This window comes from Gymnogyps californianus, chromosome 9, assembly GCF_018139145.2.
Source record: "Gymnogyps californianus isolate 813 chromosome 9, ASM1813914v2, whole genome shotgun sequence".
NCBI classification, from domain to species: Eukaryota; Metazoa; Chordata; class Aves; order Accipitriformes; family Cathartidae; genus Gymnogyps; species Gymnogyps californianus.
The window spans coordinates 22,041,385-22,060,645 of NC_059479.1; the positions used below are offsets into that span (position 1 = coordinate 22,041,385).

Sequence of the window (19,261 nt, forward strand, 5' to 3'; positions counted from 1 at the left end):
CCAAGCAGTATTCTGTCAAGACATCACAGAACTGCTCCGTTTTCAGTTAAAGAAAGATGTCTTTATCTTTTCTGTTAAACTTGGATGATGGCTTTTAAAATAATGGATGGCTTTTAAAATAATGGATGGATTTTAAAATAATCAGTAGAAGTAGACATTAGGCAATGTACCCTTTGCTGGTTGCTCTAAGTGGTTCTGTTAGTAGGGACTGTTCCTATGATTATGGTAAAGTAAGGAGGAGTTGTGAAAGCTCAGCTAGTAGGAAGTGTAAAAATAATTGAGTCATTATAGTATATCCTTTGTTGCTGACTAGGCCAAAGCTGAGACAATTGGTAATTTTTCATTTATGCTGATGCAGAAATGCATTGGGGCATTGCTTACTGTGGAGGATGAAGACCACCTAGAGACTAGTACAAAGCAGGCTACAAGTACATGCTTATAAGTACCTGCGTAGAGATGCTGCTTGGACAGTTGCTAGAGGAGCCCTGGTAATCTTGTCACATCGCTGTCACCAGTGCATTATTTTTGTCATATTTCTAACGTACAAATGTACAAAATATATTTTGTAACAAGGGAAGATGAAGCGTAAGTAACAGTTATTGAACATCTTGTTGTGGGTGTCATTTGCGTGAGTACACGAGGAATTGTTATGGACGCTTTTGATTTGATGCTGAACTGTGGGATCCCTTTTTGTCTGTTGAATTTGAACTTTTTTTCCTAAAATGCCTGTATTTCAACTAGAAACGTTATTTGTCACAAACTTTTCTGGGAATCCTATTTGCTCTGTAGACATATGTTTTTTCTTTTTCAGTGACTCTGAGCAACCCTGTGGAAAAAGGTATGTGCATTCAATTTACTATTTGACATTCAATCCTTGTGTAAAAAGATTCACAAATGTTCTAGTTAAAATATCAAAAATACTTTCTGTCAATTTTTTTAAACTTACATACTCTTTCAGTGTTTCCTTCCTGTAATTACACGTTCATGAAGTACACAGCATGCATTGTTAGGCATGCTATAACTTTTGGATGTATTGGGAAGTGCCCCTGTTTAGTCGCAGTATGAACAGAAGAACACGAAAAGGCTTTGATCCCTTTTACTCTTTCAGAAAAAACTATGTATGTCTGTCTGTATACACCCACGCGCCTTTCCTCCCTTTCTGTTTTACGTTTTCAGAGCTGATTTTAAAAGCTAAACAGAAAAGACTAGTTCTGTTCTGTGGCCCGCCTATTTTTTTTCACTGTTTTATTTGATCTTTCAGTGAAAGCTGGTTTTGATGTTTTTTGTAGAGAGTCTTTTGCAAAAGATCTTTTTCCTTGGTTCTGTTGACCACTAACCATCTATTGAGTGGTAGGTAACGCAGTAACTTTCAGTTAGTACCACAGATGAGTTAGAGCAAAGGTTTCTGTCTCATTATTATTTGGCTTGAACACTTCTCAGATTCCTTTGGCAGTACAGGCTGACAGACGTTGTTCTGAGGTCCCAGACACAGTATCGTGAGGTTGCTGAATGAGTCGGGCAGAGCAGCAGGAGCACTTGATGAGACTGTTTCCACTGGTGCGTTGTTGGAGGCCACAGTCATGTTCTAAGAATAAGGGGTTAGTGGCCATTTTAGTATTCCTCCTCTTCTTTCCTGGAGGTGCTTTGGAGGCATTTGGCTAATACAGGTGGCCTCTTACCTTCATTTCTTCTTCCAGGGTTATGAAGGATAGAAGTAGGTGTAGCGGTTTTCAGCTGGCAGATTGTTCCACGAAGAACAATGCTAGCTGATACTTCAAAGATCCTCCAGGTTGCTGCATCAAGTAAATTCTCCTTCTACTAGAGAGCTGTCCTAATATTTGAAACTGTTCCAGAGAAACTATAGAAAACATGATGTTAATGATTATTCAGCAGAAGAAAGTTATTAGTTGCCTAATCTATTAGTGCATCTCCAGGTCAGCTTCCTCTAACATGCTGCTGTATTGCTTTATTAACAAAATTAAACCTGTTGCAAGATTTATCTCCTTACATATTAATTTAAAAATGACTGAGCTCCACCTGCGTGTAGTGTAAGGATAACATCTCCAACACACTTCAGAGCATAATAATGAATTATCATTGATTCACAGATCAGTCACGCGATCCATCACATTCCTGTGAGGCACATCAGATCATTTGCCATCTCATTAGAAAGTCTCAAAGCTGCGTTTGGCCTTTTTACCAATTACGTTTTCACACAGTCAGTCTTGCCTGAGAAGTTAGGAAGTGTTTGGATTTTAGACTTCTCTTTCCACTAGTAGTAGTTACTTTAATCTTAGTTTCTAGAATTTGAACCTTAAATGAAATGGGAAAAATGAGGTGGTTATTATTATGATTAAATGGTGTGTTTAAATAAAACTGTTTGATAATGTCTTAGTGAGTTGAGTATTAAAGAAATAACAATCAAATACTTTGTGTAGCTGAAGGATAGCTGTCCTTTGGCTTTCTGAACCACAGTATGCCTGCTTATGCCCAAAGGCTTTGAAATACAGTTTGCATATTGAAGTAAGATTACTCTGACGCATGCTGGATTTCATGTGATAATGTTGTATCTAGTGGATTACAATTCTTTCTCAGTAATCATAAGACATGTTTTGCTCAATTTGAGGGGTGTTTTCCTGATTTGTTTTATTGTATTAACTGTGGCAAATCTAAAAGACGTTTAATAAGAGATTTGATTTTTTCTGGTGATGTAAAGCTCTCCTAGAGCATGTTATTGCTCTCAACTCTCGCAAGTGGTGAAGAATGCATTGCACAAGTGGACAGTGCACTGATAATACGGTACTGTGATTCTAAGTGCATTTAGTAGCAACTGAACCCAAAATTTGGAGATGCTGGAGTATTGCAGTATTAACCTTTATGCTGCTCAGCACCAGCCAGTTCTGCTTTGCCTGTGCCTAGGATATGGGGAAGAGACAGGAATCCTGTCATTCCCAGTGATACAGCATTGTCACCTGCCCTGTGGGTGAAGTCTCTTACAGCTGTGTTCTTCCCCACTCACGGAATCGGATCGGGTGGAGAAGGGGAGGCTTGTGAGATAGGTAACCCCTCACTGCAGCCACAGATCTCTGAAATTCTACTGACCCTTTGACCATAAGGTTTAGCTGTATTGTAATACTGGTTGGTACTGTAAATCTTTCTTGTTTTCCTTTATTTTTTTTGTCATTGTTGTGAAACATTGGAATTATGCCCATCATGAATGAAACTTTTACTTAAGAAGTCATTATTCTGCTTTTGTTCTTTTGTTTTGTTTTTTTTTAGTGGCCTATCTTATAATATTCCATATTCTCTTTGTGCTCTTTGTGTGGACATATTGGAAGTCTATTTTTACTCTCCCGGTGCAGCCAGGCAAAAAGGTAAGAGTCCAAGCACTTTTCATTCCTTGCAGAAAGAAAGCAGGGATGCTAAAGAGAACTCAAAAATCCTTCAGCCTAGTTGATCCGGACAACTGATCGGATTTCCTAGAGAGATGGAAAGTGACCTAGACTTGTCCGTAAAAACTGAGTAATTTACCGTTCTGAGAATCCTTTAACTCCCCAAAGAGCATGGTTTAAATCAGAGATGGTGTTAACTTTTAAAGCTGCCTTTTCAGGTGTTCCAGGAGCCGATAGGATTTTTCATGTTGAGAATAATAGGATCGATGATTATTAACGTCCACATTTATAGTGGCGTTGATCTCTAAGCATTTAACAAGTTGCACGCCAAATCCTGAGGACCTTCCTTAGCCTAGCCTTACTAGAGTCTCCTGAGTAAGGACCTTCAGGTTTGGTTTTCACTCTTCATGGAAGATGTTAGAGCGCAGGTGGAAGCGGGCGCATTTGTAATGGTAGTGGGGTTTCTTGATCTCTTGAGCCAGATTGTTGTGGTGCGTATGTGAGCATTCCGCGTTCCACCAAAGTCCAGCATTGCTGGCTCTGCTGGGAGCCCTTTGCCGGCTGGGGCAGGCCTCTTTGTAGTGGTTAAGTTTGCTTCATTTGTCAGACTCCTTCTTGCGATAGTGAGGGATAGAAGAATCATTTTCCTTTTCAATGTGCTGAGATTCTGAGGTCGCATGTCTGTGGCAGTGAGGACTGTGGCTATGTGCATAGCATAGGGCTTTTGATTTGGTGCTAGGAATACATGTAGCTCCAGCAGCTCCAGTCCTTGTACTTCCCTGCTCAGCAGCATCATGAAACATAAATGTAACAATACACTATGGTAAAGAGAAACGGGTTCACCGTGACAAAAGTAGATTGTTTCATCTACATTCAATCACGCCATTAGTTAAGGGTTTGGTATTGCTTTTTTAACGTAGGTGGCTTATTGTAGGACAAGAGTATGATTTAGTGCTTTGAGCACAGGACAGTCAGAGGCAGACATTAGTTTCAATTCTTTTTCTACCAAATATTTACTTTTTCATGTTGCTCGGATTGGTGGATTTCTTTTGCATTTTGTTTTACCTCTTTATGAAATACTAATAAAACACTATGTTTGGAGCAATCGAATGAGGATGATGTTTGTGTGGCACTCCAAATATACATGGCCATAATCTGATCCTAATTACAAGAACGTAAGTTTATAAATAACAACTAATCCCAGTGTTAGAAATATAAAACTGTGGCTGGGGACAGGTTCTTGCTCACGAGGGAAGTGCTTGAAGTGTCCTTATTATGGTTAGTCGTGTTATTCGTGAAAAATAGTAATCACCTAAGGCAGCAGTAGTAGCAATTCTAGTATGTTGTTTTGTGATCCTTAATTTCCCTTTTGCTTTTCTTGTTTATCTATCGCATAGTATTCTGGCTGTCCAGCGCTTAGTATCTCTCTCTGTCTTCTTAACAAACACATTTTCACATTAGATGAATCTCATTAGAAGGAGTGGGAGGTAAAAATGTTTCCAAACTTGCCTGTATTTGAAATACCATCTCTGCTACCCATGGGTAACTGCTCCTCTCACGACTTCTGCTCCTAGTACCATATGTCCTATGCTGACAAAGAACGCTATGAAAACGAAGAAAGGCCGGAGGTGCAGAGGCAAATTCTCGCCGAAATTGCAAGGAAGTTGCCGGTGTACACAAGAACGGGGAATGGAGGTCAGCTAAGCAGAGAGCTTTGTTTCTCTGAATCTAATCAAGCACGCCGAAGTAGCGTTTGCTGGCAACCCAGATGACACTGCCGACCAACAGGGCGTTCCTAATGCCACCGCATGCACTGAGTAACTCTTGTGCGAACAATTTTAATGCCTTTTCTCTCTGGCTTTATGTTTGGGGAAACAAAAAAGCCTTGAATGCTTCCGTTCATCTTCAGTGGAGTACCAGGTGCTGCCTTTGAGAAGCAGTATGTTACCCTTTACAGGGTATTTCCAGTTCAAAAGCCTCCTTATATTGTCTGCGTTTAGCAATAGTAATAGAATGACAAAATCTGTAGTCGTTTTTACTTAAAATGGAGTCTAGCTTAGAGATGCAGGACATAACTCTGCGAGCAGATTTCTGGACCTTGTTCTGTCATTAAATGCATGCGGCACTCCTTTCAAAGCTTAAAAGAAATCCGTGTTCATATGGGAGGCTCTGAGCTGTTCATTTCTGTCAGACAAGCCAAAGAATTCTGAAGTGAAGAAGTGCTATATAGGCAGTTATCAAAATGGAATGTACGTAAAGTCCGAGTAAATGTGGAAGCCAGAGGGAAGTGTACAATTTTATCGCTTTTAAGCTGGTTGTATGCTTTGCAGCGAGGATTGTTCCCCGCATCTGCAAGTCTCTGGAAGAATGATGAGCATTGCTTATCTGATTATGACCTGGCAGCAAAAATCAGCTGCAAATGCACTCATCTTTTGAAGTGATAGGGGAAAGAATATGACGAGTTAGGAAATGAGTAGAGTATTAACTAACACGTGACAAAAGAACGCTTTTCGCTTGTTTGGTATTAACGTGTCTTTAATTTCAGGTATTCGATTCTGTGATAGATGCCAGCTAATAAAACCTGATCGTTGTCACCACTGTTCCGTTTGTGCTATGTAAGTTACTGGATTGCTTTTCACTGAAGTGAATATAGTCACCGCTAAGTTACGTGAGTGGGCTGGTCCTTCCCGTGTCTTTTTACACAGCAAGGTCCCCAAGTGCCTCTGTTCCAGCTGCAGCCGACAGCGTACGTTCGTGTGTGACAGCGTTAGCGTTTGCATTTCTGCTGTGTGTGGCCCTGAAGTGTTTGCAGTTCCCACACCTACAAGTGTATCAGCGTTAAGTTGCTAGAAAGCATGCCATCTAGTGAAAATTAACTGATTAACCATTAACTGAGCTTCCGTTTTTCTGTTTTGTCCTCTTGCAGATGCGTGCTAAAAATGGATCATCACTGTCCGTGGTATGTCCTAGATATTGGTTTGTACTTTTCTGAAAAGAGAGGCTGTTTAAATACATTTCTTCCACAGAGTAGTGTCTGTGTGCCTCTTTCATTTTAGACCATGCATCTCTCGATGTTGGGAAATTTATGAAATAGTTACACTTTGAAATTGCCTGAAATGGTTGGTATTTTGAAAGACAGATCATTCATAGTTGTTCCATAAACTATGCGTAAAAAAGCTGTTCTAGCACTAGAATTTAAAACGCAACTGCTAATTCACCCTGTGACTATTATTCCAATTTTAAAGGGACTTCCACTTAAGCCTTTAACTTTGGGTGTATAATCGTTTCAGCATGCAGTTGGTGGTTGCTTTCAATAGTAATATTTGCACGCAGATTGTTTCTGAAATGATGCCTGCCACCTGTGCATGCTCAGAGACGGTTTGTGTAGAACGGTGCGTGGATGAATTAAGCTTTATGCTTTTTGAGAATTGCTGCCACTGAATTCCTTAAACGCCTTCTTTTTTTTAAAAAGGAAGATTTCAGAAATCGGAAGCAACGCAAACATTTCCCCACCTGAACCTCCCTGGTAGTCCTCAATTGTAGAGGGTTTTTCAAACCTGAGGTTCGAGACAAACACCTACTGTTTTTTCTGCATTCCCTTGTTCCTTTTTAGAGTTGTCCTGTGCCTGGAGAATTCTCATCAAATTTGGGTTTGTTTGGTTTGTATGTAAGCAAACAAGCCACGGTGAATCTGGCTCCTGAGTTTTGCAAATGAATGAAGCAGCACAGACATCCCAGACAGGGTTACCTTTGCAGACAAGAAACAGACCTTGAGTAATTAGAGCCCGCCTCTGTGACCAGTTTACCAGCGGTACCAACTTTAAAACAGATTCCAAAATACAAACTGTCCTTTTCCTTGGCATAGCAAGAAGTCTTCCCGTGACAAGCAGAGAGACTTCAGTTGTATTTCATTTTGACCAGTAAGGGGAGCTATTTATTGACGAAATTGTGTGGTATAATCAGGAGGCTTAATAAAACCAAAAAAACCTGTAGTACCCATTGTGTTACAACTGTGTGCTGTACATATCCTGATTTCAACTTTGCTTTTGTTCTCTAGGGTGAATAACTGCATTGGATTTTCTAACTACAAATTCTTTCTACTGTTCTTAGCCTATTCTTTGTTGTATTGCTTGTATATTGCTGCAACAGTCTTCAAGTATTTCATTAAGTATTGGACAGTAAGTTGTGAAATCTGGTTCCTTTTTCATATCCTATGAGTCTCGTGGGGTTTAGTCACTCTTGTTACTTTCTTGCTTTCAGTCAATGGAGGGTCTGCATTTCTTCCCTAAGGTATTTTCCTGTGCCCTTGTTTGAGTATAACTCCCATTGTATGTCTGAAATGCACAAAGCGAGAAGCAAATAGACCTTGGGAATTTCAAACTGTAGAGTTAGCTTCTGGCAAAGAAGTTACATCCTTTTCCTGTTCTTGTGTTTGCATGTATGTATCTCAGAATCTTTGATGTCAAAGTATAACATCCTGGCACTGATCTGTACATATTTACTGAACAATATCAAAAAACCCTGTTCATTTTGTAATCCCCATATGACTCCTTTCTCAATTTAAAAGTTGACTGAAATAAAGTATGCTTCTTATTCAGTTATCAATTATCATTCATATGCAAGCAATGCCAACTGACAGTTCCAGTAAGAGACTGGCCTTTTGTCTCTAGTTTTTTTTACGTCCCTTCTGCTGCTAACTCTGTATGACTGTGTTTAAGTAACTTAACTTTGCTGTGCATTAATTTATTAAATTTCTGTTGGTTTAATGGCCAATCACTTACATAAAATGCCTGCTGAGATGCTCCTGGGACACGAGCAGGAATTGCTCCTTATGCCAAGAAAGGCACAGGCACTTGAGCTCTGTGGCTGCATATATGGGATGAGCAAAGGCTGGGAAGTAATTTTACTTGGAGGTCCCCACAGCCTATCTGTAGATGTATGCTTATGAGGATCTCTGGCACTTGACTCTCCTACTGTAGAAGGAAATAAGCGTTTCTTCTGCTTGTAAGATCCTGCTTGGCTTTTAAACTTTTCCAAACCATGTATGCTCAGTTCTAACAGTACCTGATTGCTATAGCTAGGGAGGCCAGGTTTTCTTGGCATGCCGTATATTGCAAGAGGTGCAGAATTTTAATATACGGACAGGAAACTCAGCAGAACGTAAACAGGGCTTCAAGAGCTTGGGCCTGCTTATTTGCCTGTGGGCATAGGGCGTATTTCTTGTGCCCAGGTGGGAAGCTGTGGCTGTACTGGCTCTGTTACATACAAAAAGTTAGTAGCCAAACCCCACTCTTTCTGCTTTGGTTACAGGAGGGGAAATGAACCAGATAATTTCTTTGTCTCTTCTTGCTTTTTATAGTACGGTGTGACTTTTGTGTATACAAGTTTGAGAACTCCAAATAGGAGTTTTAGAGGATATCTTTCTTCTCTCTAGGTACAAAGAATTTCCAGCTTTTATTTGTTCCTATCACTTGTTCTGCGTTGCTTTCCTTTCCAGGGTGAACTGACGAATGGACGTTCCAAATTTCACGTCCTTTTCCTTCTCTTTGTGGCGGTCATGTTCTTCGTAAGCCTTATGTTTCTGTTTGGCTACCATTGTTGGCTCGTTAGTAGAAACAGATCTACTTTAGGTAAGGCTCTTGTGTCTTACTTCTTTAAGTAAGACATACCAAAAGTGCTTTAAGAAGAAAAAAAGAAAAAAAAAAAAAAGGCATTTGTGTTCTACTTCTGTACATTCCTGCTGGCTTATGAGGGGAGGAAGATTTAAGATCTTGGCACAGTGCTGCAGAAATTTGTCACTTCAAATAAGCTGCATTTATTAGCTGGTGTGACAAAAGCTTTGTTAGGGAAACGAGAGCCTTAAAGTGTAAAAGTCCAATTGTAAAAATGTTATGCATATGTATAACTACATTTGCTGTGAAATGAGTGCAGCTTTTCAGGAATAATGGTTCTTTATGCTCATATGCTGGAGCGCATCCTAAAACAGCTTAGTAAGGTTGGGAAAAACAGGGTCCATCTTCATTGACAAAGGCAAAGAAGTTATGACCATAAAATCAATGAAATGAAAATCTGAAACAGTATGATTTTGTCGAGTGATTTCTTTGTCTTTCCTCAGATAAATGTTTTTCAATTTTTAAAGCTTTTTGGATAAAGTCTTATAACAAAACACACATTATCAAGAGTTTGAGCAAATATTCAGATTTTGTATAGTTATTAACTTTATAACTCATTTCATGGGGCACTGAAGCTCATCTATCCCAAAACATCAGACCTCTGCAGCAGCTTAGAAGGTAGATAAAATTGTTTCTAGTGCACTCTAGGTTCTCCTCCCCTCTCTTTTCTGAATTTTATGTCTCACCATAACAGAGGGTCTATTTGCATATGTTTGTTCCTAATGCTTGTTCATTATACCATTAATGAATGAGGCAATTTAAATCTCCAGTGCCACTTCTGAAGTATGCATTGAAGACCAACCTACTTAGTTCTGCAGATTTTTTACTTAGAAATTTCTGCCCACTGAATTTCAGCAAGTCTCACGCAAAGATCTTTTAACTCTATTCTCTAGATTAAACAAACCATTTGTAGTTCGGTTTGACTGTTCCGTATGGTTCAGTTGCAAGACCACATTCCTACCTTCAGTCTGAAAGTCTTTACAGGCTTGCAAAATGAAAAAACTATTATTTTCAAACTTTGTAGCTTTGTAATGCTAGTTCATAATCTGTTGAGTCATGTTGTCTTTAGATGGCTACAACATGCACAATCCTGTTTCAGAGTATTTGGCATTGATCTTCATTTTTTTTTTTTCACTGAAATTGCATCTGTGTGTAGAGGCTTTCTCAGCTCCAGTGTTTCAAAATGGCCCAGATAAAAATGGATTCAATCTTGGCTTTGTAAAGAATCTTCAGCAAGTGTTTGGAGAAGAAAAAAAGCTCTGGTTACTACCTATTGCCTCTAGGTAAGTAATAATCAAGTCAGTGCTAAAAGCTGATACAACTAACTGAAGGGACTGACTTCTAAACGTCTGCTACAGCCTCATGTGTTACGCCTATTATTGTGTGGCTTGGCTGACTGCTATTGTGCATCATTGTAAATGCCCCAACAAACATCATCCTTGTTAATCCTGTTCAGCAGAAGTCTGGAAGGGAAAGGTTTTGAGGCTAAATGCGCTGCACAGGGTGTTCGAACTCTGCCTGACTCCTGTGGCATGTGTGTGGATGGGTGTTCACTTCAAAGATGCCATTTTCTTCATCTGTCAGACTCCTCTGCCTGAAACAGAGTTTATGTTTCTTAATGTAGGGGAAAATGCTGTTTTGGCACTTAGTAGACCAGTGGTAAAGTACACTGGAATTTAATTCCTTTAGTAGTTGGGCACAATTTAAAATAACTTCCTGGCACAGCAGTTCACAACTTCTTCAAGTAGCGATGTATAAGTCTAAGGCCCAGTTGCATCCCCACTGCTGTTTTCCACTCTTAAGTATAGTTAAAGGGAAAAGATCAGCACAGAAAGCCTGTCTATTGATGAAAGGCAGCACTGAAGTGCTAGTCAGAGGCGCATTACCAGTGCGTGTAGTCATCGCAGGGAGAACACTCAGGTTATTTTCATTGCATAAAGATAAATCATCAGAGGAAAAAGGCACTTCAGCGAGTTTACAGTTCCTTTGTCCATGCTGCTGGATGTTAGGGAATACAGTGTGGTGCAGATGGAGCTAGAACATCTAGTTTTTAACTTTGTTAGTTTACATTACATGAATTTGAACATGCTCTCAAACTCTTGTTTGCTATCCAGACACGCATTCTGTTTGGGCAGTAGTAAAGCAAAAAAAGCTTTTGCAATTTTAGATCTTTGCAGAATATATATATTCCCCCCCCCCCCCCATTTTGAGTACAGGTTTAGGTCACAGGAAAGTGAGTCTTTTTTTGTGTTTCAGTAACATCTAACTAAGATTGGGGCCATTTTCTATTGGGTGTCATTCAAACACAGAAGTGTAATTTCTGCCCTGAAGAATCTATGGTATAAATTGGTAAATTTTATACCTATGGTATAAATTACTCCTTTTACATAAATGTTTTCCTTAGTTTCCCCCTCACTTCTAGCTGTCCATAAGTTAATTTTTTTCTGGTTTTTTTCTGTATCCAAATGATTTGATCAAGTTAGGCACATTTAAGTTCTGCTAAAAATTACTTAATTCCAGGCTATAGGTTTGAACTGTTATTATCCAGAGAGCCTGAAGGAATTGAGGATCAAAACTACTTGCTAGTAAAACTTCGTATCTGAGCTGTCACAAAAAATAAACACAGTATTTTCCGAAACTTAAAAATAATTCTAAGTAAGCATTGGAAATACAGGCAACAGAAAACTTTTTGCAGATAAAATGTGTAGAAATTGTCATCCTTCAGAGTCACTTGCGGCTTTTTACACTGTCTTTCTCTGCCTTTTTCCATGCAGCCAAGGCGATGGACATTTTTTCCCAATGAGAGCTTTGTGTGAAGCTCAGAATCCTCTCCTAGCAAATGAAGAGCAGTGGGAAGATGATGGAATAGATGAAGAGCCTCATGGTAAGGTAACACTAAAGGAAATTAGTTGTGTCTTGACCTACAGTGACTAATGGATGAATTATAAGAGCTAATCAAATAAAAAAACTGTGTTGGCTAAGTCACTGGGCAGCTCTGACTTGACTAATGAACACAGACTAAAAATAAGCCCTACTTTGGAGTCAACTCTTTTTTTTTTTTTTAGTAGCTTTCTACTTGCAAGTAAATGAACTGAGAGGTTGTTACAAGTTGCAGAGAGAAATTGAAATTTCCACAAACTGAGTGTATTTATATGTAAATGTTGCTGCATGCAGCACAGTTACTGGAGACATAAAGCTGTGCCTGTAAAACTGAAAAGACTAAGATTTTTTTTTTAAAGTGCATTTATCCTCTGAGAGTTTGTGAAAACATGCCTGCAAACACCTGAATGCAGTGTTACATTTAGGAGGCTACTTTATACTTTCTTTGTTCAGCTTTATTACAAGAGTAAAGAAGTTAATTTGGTTTTGATGCTTGCCTAGCTACGCGCTAATCTCCGTAGAAGAAATACACGTGCTGAGAGCAATTCTGGATGAACTGGCGTGTTTGTACAATAGATTTGATCAGTTTCTGAAATGTAAACGTACCTTTTATGCTATGGATGTCCTGTTGGAAAAAAGACTTTATATGTATATCCATTCTTTGATGATTTTTGTTAGACAGATCCAAAATCAGTTTAATGATACTTTGCTGTTACATTTCTCTGTTTGAACTTGATTTTTTTTTCCTTGCATATTTACCTCCAAGCTTTGGTCTTTGGAGAATACAGTATGTATCAGAATATCAGGGTTCATGTCAGAGACCCCAGTTACCATGTTTGAGGGTTCAGAAATCCTGTCAGTAAGTTAAGCATGGGCTCATATTTTTTCCTGTGGAGGAAGGATTCCATCCACAGGTTCCCTTTAAAAGAAATACGGTAATCTCACTCTTCTTTTCCCTTTAAGGAATGGTGAAAGTGTTAATTAATTCTCAGGTTACTATAATTAGTGGATCAAGCAAGTATACTTGGAGAACCAAATATCCTGCCTTAGTGTTCAGAGACATGATTTCCATAGTTGCACTCTCATTGCTTCAGAATAGTTTTCAGAAACTTGGCTGATAATGTTCCCTTTCAGGGTATCCATTTTAGTCATATGTGCACAATGTATGTTTGGGAACCTGTGAGGAAGACTATACTCTTGGTTAAAGAGGGTAAACTTTTCCTGTGAACATTTTTATGTGTGTGCAACGTACTGTGCAATGAACTCTTTAATCCTAACACCACAGTCTGTGCTCTTCGGTCTCTGGTTACGTCTTACCTGCAGCTGTTTGTTCAGGTTATTCCACTGCAAAATAAACAGTCTGTGTTTTTTCCAAGGCACGCTTCACATACTGCTGGGAAAATACACTCTCCAGTATTCTGTCAATAGGACTGAAGGGGCTCATTTCAGCTTTTCTTCAGATTAACTGCTTTAATTAGTTCATATTTGTGTGTTAGAAAGCTACCTGTTCTTCCTGTTTTGTTCTATACATTTTGGCAGTTATAAGGTAACACAAATTGGCTTTAAAAATAACAAAATATGGCATCTCTGTGTATTGTTTATGATGCTTAAAGTAACTCCTTTAGGAATGAGTCAGAACTTCTTCCAACTTTTACAAAATATAAATACTCTGAATAAAAAATTAATTAAGTATGAAAACATTTGACAGTGAGATGATTTTTAGCCAGATCAGACCCCAGAATCTCAATGTAGAGTTTATGTGAAGTCCCACAATTTATAGTGCTTATAAAATAAATGACATTTACAGGCAGTTGGACTAGATGATCGTTGTAGGTCCCTTCCAACTGAAATATTCTGTTCTCTTCTCTTCTACTAGTCTTTCTCAGTGAAAAAGTAGTTTGTAATTTTATTCCAAGAAGCTGTAGAACTGTAATATTGGTAAAATTAGAACCTCTTACTGTAATGTAAAAGCCAAACTGAGCCTATACAAAGTTACAGACGAAAGTGAAAAAACAGGCTGAACGCATGCTGTGAGTAGATGGCTAGCTGTTAGTATGTGGATCTTGGTCCATGATTGGAGAAGTTTTAATTTTTTTGCAGTGGCTGTGAGGTAAAGGTGGGAACTACAAATGAAAGAATGCCCTAGATAAGGAGATTGTCCTTTGTATGTCTACAAATCAGTGATGTGGAACTGGAATTCAGCTGCTAGAGCAAACGTTGGGGGAAATCCACTTCCCTTTATTTTTCTTAGAAACAGACAAATCCTCCTCTCAGCTCTCAGTCTGAACATCTAAATTTTGCAAGATGAAATCTTACATGGAGACTGGGGGGAGTGTGCATGGTTGGGAGGGGAAGAAGCTGACACCCTTCCCTGGGTGCTTCTGTGGCCGGTGCTGCAGGACTGAGAGTAGCTGACACTTGCAGTGCAGCTTTCAGCCCTGCCGCTGAGCCAGTTTCCTGAGCAGAGTGATGCACGGAGCTTTCATCAAAAAGCTCCACAGCAGGCAGGGTTGCCCGAATCTTGCACTCTACAAGTTCTGTGGCTCTCCATGACCACCAGGTAGGGTCACAATTGATTCAGGAATCATAGAATCATTTAGATTGGAAAAGACCTTTAAGATCATCGAGTCCAACCATATAACACGTGTGAAATATTTTTGGGTAAGTAGTTCTGTGATACAGCATAAATCCATCTCGTGGAGCATACTTCTCTAAGCTCTTGACTGTACCATTCTGCTAGCACAGATAACAATTGTCTGTGTATCATTTTGATTAATATAAAAGATGTTGGGGGAGAAGGAGTTGTATAAGAAAAGGTACCAGGTTTGTTCTTTTTCCTATTGCCTGGACATTAGGCAAAGCAGGAGTTGAGGAAACAAAGTTCAGATTTTTCAATCCTGCAGTCTTAGGAGATGGCACTGCCAGCTGCACCAAGATCAGAATAGTAACTGCCCTCTTGTACGTCAGTGGGGTCTCTCGCTTCCTGGAGTTTCACCTGTAATTGCTTGTGCACTTGTGTTACGTAGCAGAGTAATGAGGGGTCTCCTCATCAGTTGAGTCCCTCACTCCACGCTTGTGCAGAAGAGAGAGAAACACCACAGAAATAATGACAAAAGGAGGAGCTTGATGAAATATTTTGTGTAATGTTATTGTGCCTAACTGCATTATTGCAGTCTTTTGCTTCCTCCCTGATTATTCTGTGTCTGCATAAAGCAGGGCATTTTTAAGCCCCCACAACTGCAAAATCAGCTCACATGTGGCTGTTGGGGGAGATGAGCATTAAGGGGACTGGGACATTCACGAGGAGAGGACAAGCCCAGCTGAAAGCAAGGAGATGAGGTAGCTTCGTCTAGGTCCCAGGAGCGTACAGGCTATCTTCTCAATCATCCACAGGGTTGTCCTTTTTTCTGTGATATGGATGTTTAAATGTGCCCTTCCTGGTTGGATTTTTTTTTTTTTCCCCCCTTAATCCTGGCCTTGCTAAGGCTTTTATTGTTTCATGTAGGAAGAAAAATATTGTGGGAAACCTTTTGTTTCATTTCTTAGCCAAAGACTGAAAACACTTGCTTCCAAATTCATGGTAATTTGATTTTTTTTCAGCTTTATTAACGCTCATCCCTTATTCACAGGCACCTGTTTAATCTGTCTAGCCAGAGAGCTACCCCGAATCACATGCTGGCAGCTTATAAGGTTATCAGTTTTTGCAAAGAACTCATCTAGAATGTATTTGACATCTTGGTCGTGGATGTGTCAGTACTGTGGATGCTTGCACTCTTTGTCTTGTGGAGCCTAGGACAGGACAGCCATTTCTGTACATTTATAGCAACATCTCATTTCTTGGATTGATTTATTAATTTAATCATGTGTTTCATTTAAACTTGTACAAAAGGCTTCGGTATGAATCAAATCTTTCCCCAATTGTTCTCACCTTCAAAAATTTGTCATCGGTACTAAGTAACATCTTTCCAGCAGAAGCCAGCGTATCCTGAGTAATAGGTGGAAGTTGATATCTCTGTTGGTGTGATGAAGCTTCAGGTGTCTGAAGGCATGTGATTTGAATTTAAATTCAAATTGGTAGGAGTCTAATTAAAGAAGCTTCATGTCCTGAGATACCAGCTCATTTGGCCTAGCAGTCCTTTGAGTAGGGAAGTCGTCTGTTGTGACTGTAGGGATTGAATTTCTATCCATCGAGAAATTTAAAAAGCTACTTAGATGTCGGGAGTGAGCAGAGATTGCTCAGACAGTACAACAGTGTATTGGCCAATTCAGTCAACTGAGACAAAAGACTAGGTTTGCATCTCTGGATTTTAGGCATGATATAAATGGTTAAATTGTGTCTGACAGAAAAAGATTAAGTTAAAGCAGTGCTAAACCCTGCGTCAATGACTGTCTTATAATCGGTTTTGAAACGATGGAGGGGTACCTGTGCAGGAATCTGCGTCAGTTCAACAAAATTAATTAGTGAATATATTTAGTAAAACCAATATGGGTTTGTATGTGAATCTGACCTGCAGCTGCTAAATCAATTAGATGAAAAAAGATATTCCATAAAAAGTTGGTAGTGAAATTTCCGTGAGACTAATGTCCTGGAGCCAGCAGGTCTTATATATCCTTTTGTCAGTTCCCTTTGACATTCAGATTGTATGCTTTCCTAAAGGTATGCAGAATAAAGGGCTATTCTCTGGAACCTCCCATCTGAATAAATGTATTAGATTTTGCATGGTAAAATAGATGTCTATGCTAATAAATATGAAAATAACCTGATAATGGAAATAGCACTGCTTCTTTTTATACATCATAAGGAAACAAGAGGCCTAGGCAGATTTATTTATTGTGTGTGGGTCATTGAGTGGTAAGGGGGAAGTGTTTGCTTTTTATTTTTCTTTCTTTACCTTCACAGAGAAAATTCATTTGGAGAAAACTAAAGAAAGTTCTGTTGCAAACTGGTATTTGACACTGCTTGATGCCGTTCTTGCGCTTTGACTGTCATGTCTTACAACGAGCTCTGGATCTTAAAACTGAACAGCACAAGATCAGTATAAGATGTCTACAGAGCAACACAGTTTTGAAAACCTGTTGTTGGCAAGCATGGGAACAACTCTAGAAGTATGAATTTGGGAACTGGATCTTATTCCTATAGCTGCCGCAGATTTTTTTTTTTAATAGGACAGTGTGTTTCACTTAACCGTGTTTTGCAGGTGGGGAGAAATACAGCATGATAACCTTCCGGTCTGTCAGGCAGGTTATGAAGATAGTTTTATGCATATAAATTGCTTTGAGTTTCTTGGGTATTAGTTACTGTAATAATACAGTTCTACAGTGGAGCAAAATGTTGTTGTTGCCTACGATCAGCAGGATGCTGTTTCCATTGAATATGAGGTATGAGCTGCTTTCAGGCCAGTTGTGATTTTAAACAGTCTGCATGGAGTTGTAGACTGCTGCTAGATTGACCACGAGCTTCCTCTTCATCAGATGAAACAACCCCAACTGCCTCAACCTCTCTACATAGGTTTAAAGTAGAAATTTCTGTGCTGCTTATGTATGGCTTAAGTCTGACCTTCACAGCTTTCAGTTTTCCAAGATTTGGGATGAAACTGCGTGTCTTCATAGAAAAATGACGTTTTTATTTTGCAAGTGAAAATGTTCAGGAATAAACTTACCATGAGTGCATAAAATGTATTACCATGTATTTCTACCACAGCTGTATTAACCCAACGGCATTCAGAGAACATGATTTCCTGGTTCGTTAAGCTTTGGTACCCTCACTCCCATCTGAGAGAAGGGTTTTCGGTGACTGCGTTGTAGGCACAAATGATGTTCTACTCTTCCTTGTTTTCTCACCACTGCTTTTCTTTTTTTGTAAGGCATCGGCAAATGAAGTGCTGTGAGCTTCAAGTTTTCAGATTCCATCTTACACAATAGAAGTAAACCCGTATAATTTTCTAACCAGAAAGGCCTGAAATGTTCCATTAAAACTGAAAGATCTTTGTTTGTCTTTGTGGCTTTAAAGCTTGTGACACAGTTGTGAAATAGATAACGCCAATAATAGAGTAATCTCAGTTTAAAAACTGCTGTTCAGTTATCTCTGACAAGTGGTTGTCTATTTTTATGTGGAATGATTCTTAAAAACACACTCCCATACTCAGTGAAAAATATATTCTCAGTGAGAAAACCAGATTAACTTACCTCTAACTGCTTTGTTTTTCATTGTATAGATTCTGGTGAAGCTTCATCCCTTGCCATAGAAAGGGAGACATAGCAGTTTGAAAATGCAGCAGTATAAAGCTTGTTCAGAAAGGTCAGTATTTCTTTCTTCGTTACCTTCAAAACAGCCGCTCTGCAGGGAAATCGGGAGGGAATGTTGGACAGGTTTTGGCTTTAACAGTGGCATACTCGACAGCGCTCGGGCAGAGTCATCTGACGTGCTGAAGGCTGTGGAGTGCAGACCTTCCCGCTGGCTTTGGAGTGGTGCAGCTGCGATAGCGGCATGCCGTCTAGGCCTCTGAGCCCACCGAAGGGCAGAGACCCCCTCACCAGAGTATTGTGTTGATGCATCTATGCACAGTAGTATTTCACCAATATATCTCCATCTTGTCCAGGAATATATTGTTTAAGAGAACCTAAAAGAAAACAGTGGCTATCCAGTAGCGCTGGGCTGGGTGTTGACACAGTTAACGCAAGAGCTGAAAGCGCTGTTTGTCGGGGAGGGTAAAAACCCTCCAGCTCCTCTGGTAAATGCGGCAGGAATGACTCTTGCCACTAACTTGTACAATTACAAGATTGGAAGTCTGTTCAGTGATTCATGAAACGTGTGGGAAGGTGCAGATACAGTCTCAAAAGAAACTGAAGTTGAGAACAGCCAAGTTGCAGTTAGGAATAAATGGAAGTAACTTGTCATGCCAACATCAGCTGCTACTCTCTTATCTATTTTTTTTTCACCCTGGAGAAACTTGGGTACAACAACAGACAATGCAGTTTGGGGAAGATGCTGCTACCAGAATGTTCACTGGTCTGTAATCCGTTCTGACTTTCATAACAGTGGGGAGATATCCCACACACGTACTGTTGCGGTAAGCTGCAGGCTGTCCCCTCTTCAGTCTCCACGAGACATTTTCACAGCGGTGTGTAATGGACCAAGATTCAAGGAGTATCCTCTGCTGTCCCGCTTGCGGTCAGAGAGAATTTGCCCCTCTGTTTTCTGTGGGTGTTGAGTAATTGTATTGTATGGCAAAGCACTGTAATCCGCTGCCTAGTTCTGCACACGAATAGGGCAACTCGAGATTTTTATAAATGGGTCTCTTGCATATTGCAGATGCG

General features: G+C 39.6%; 2 protein-coding genes across 3 annotated transcripts in view; one reads left to right on the forward strand and one right to left on the reverse strand.

The window, feature by feature from the left end:
- The window catches only part of ZDHHC15 (zinc finger DHHC-type palmitoyltransferase 15), a 154,392-nt gene that overhangs the window by 133,284 nt on the left and 1,847 nt on the right, over positions 1-19,261 (forward strand). For both annotated transcript variants that reach the window (XM_050901507.1, XM_050901506.1), the window contains 10 exons: positions 812-838; positions 3,280-3,374; positions 4,967-5,087; positions 5,938-6,007; positions 6,319-6,351; positions 7,450-7,570; positions 8,890-9,022; positions 10,221-10,347; positions 11,839-11,948; positions 18,160-18,242. In XM_050901507.1, the coding sequence (XP_050757464.1) occupies positions 812-838; positions 3,280-3,374; positions 4,967-5,087; positions 5,938-6,007; positions 6,319-6,351; positions 7,450-7,570; positions 8,890-9,022; positions 10,221-10,347; positions 11,839-11,948; positions 18,160-18,203 (881 nt within the window). In that variant the 3' untranslated portion in view covers positions 18,204-18,242. The remainder of the gene's footprint in view (positions 1-811; positions 839-3,279; positions 3,375-4,966; positions 5,088-5,937; positions 6,008-6,318; positions 6,352-7,449; positions 7,571-8,889; positions 9,023-10,220; positions 10,348-11,838; positions 11,949-18,159; positions 18,243-19,261) is intronic.
- The window catches only part of SLC16A2 (solute carrier family 16 member 2), a 437,579-nt gene that overhangs the window by 38,366 nt on the left and 379,952 nt on the right, over positions 1-19,261 (reverse strand). The gene's annotated exons all lie outside the window — the stretch shown is intronic.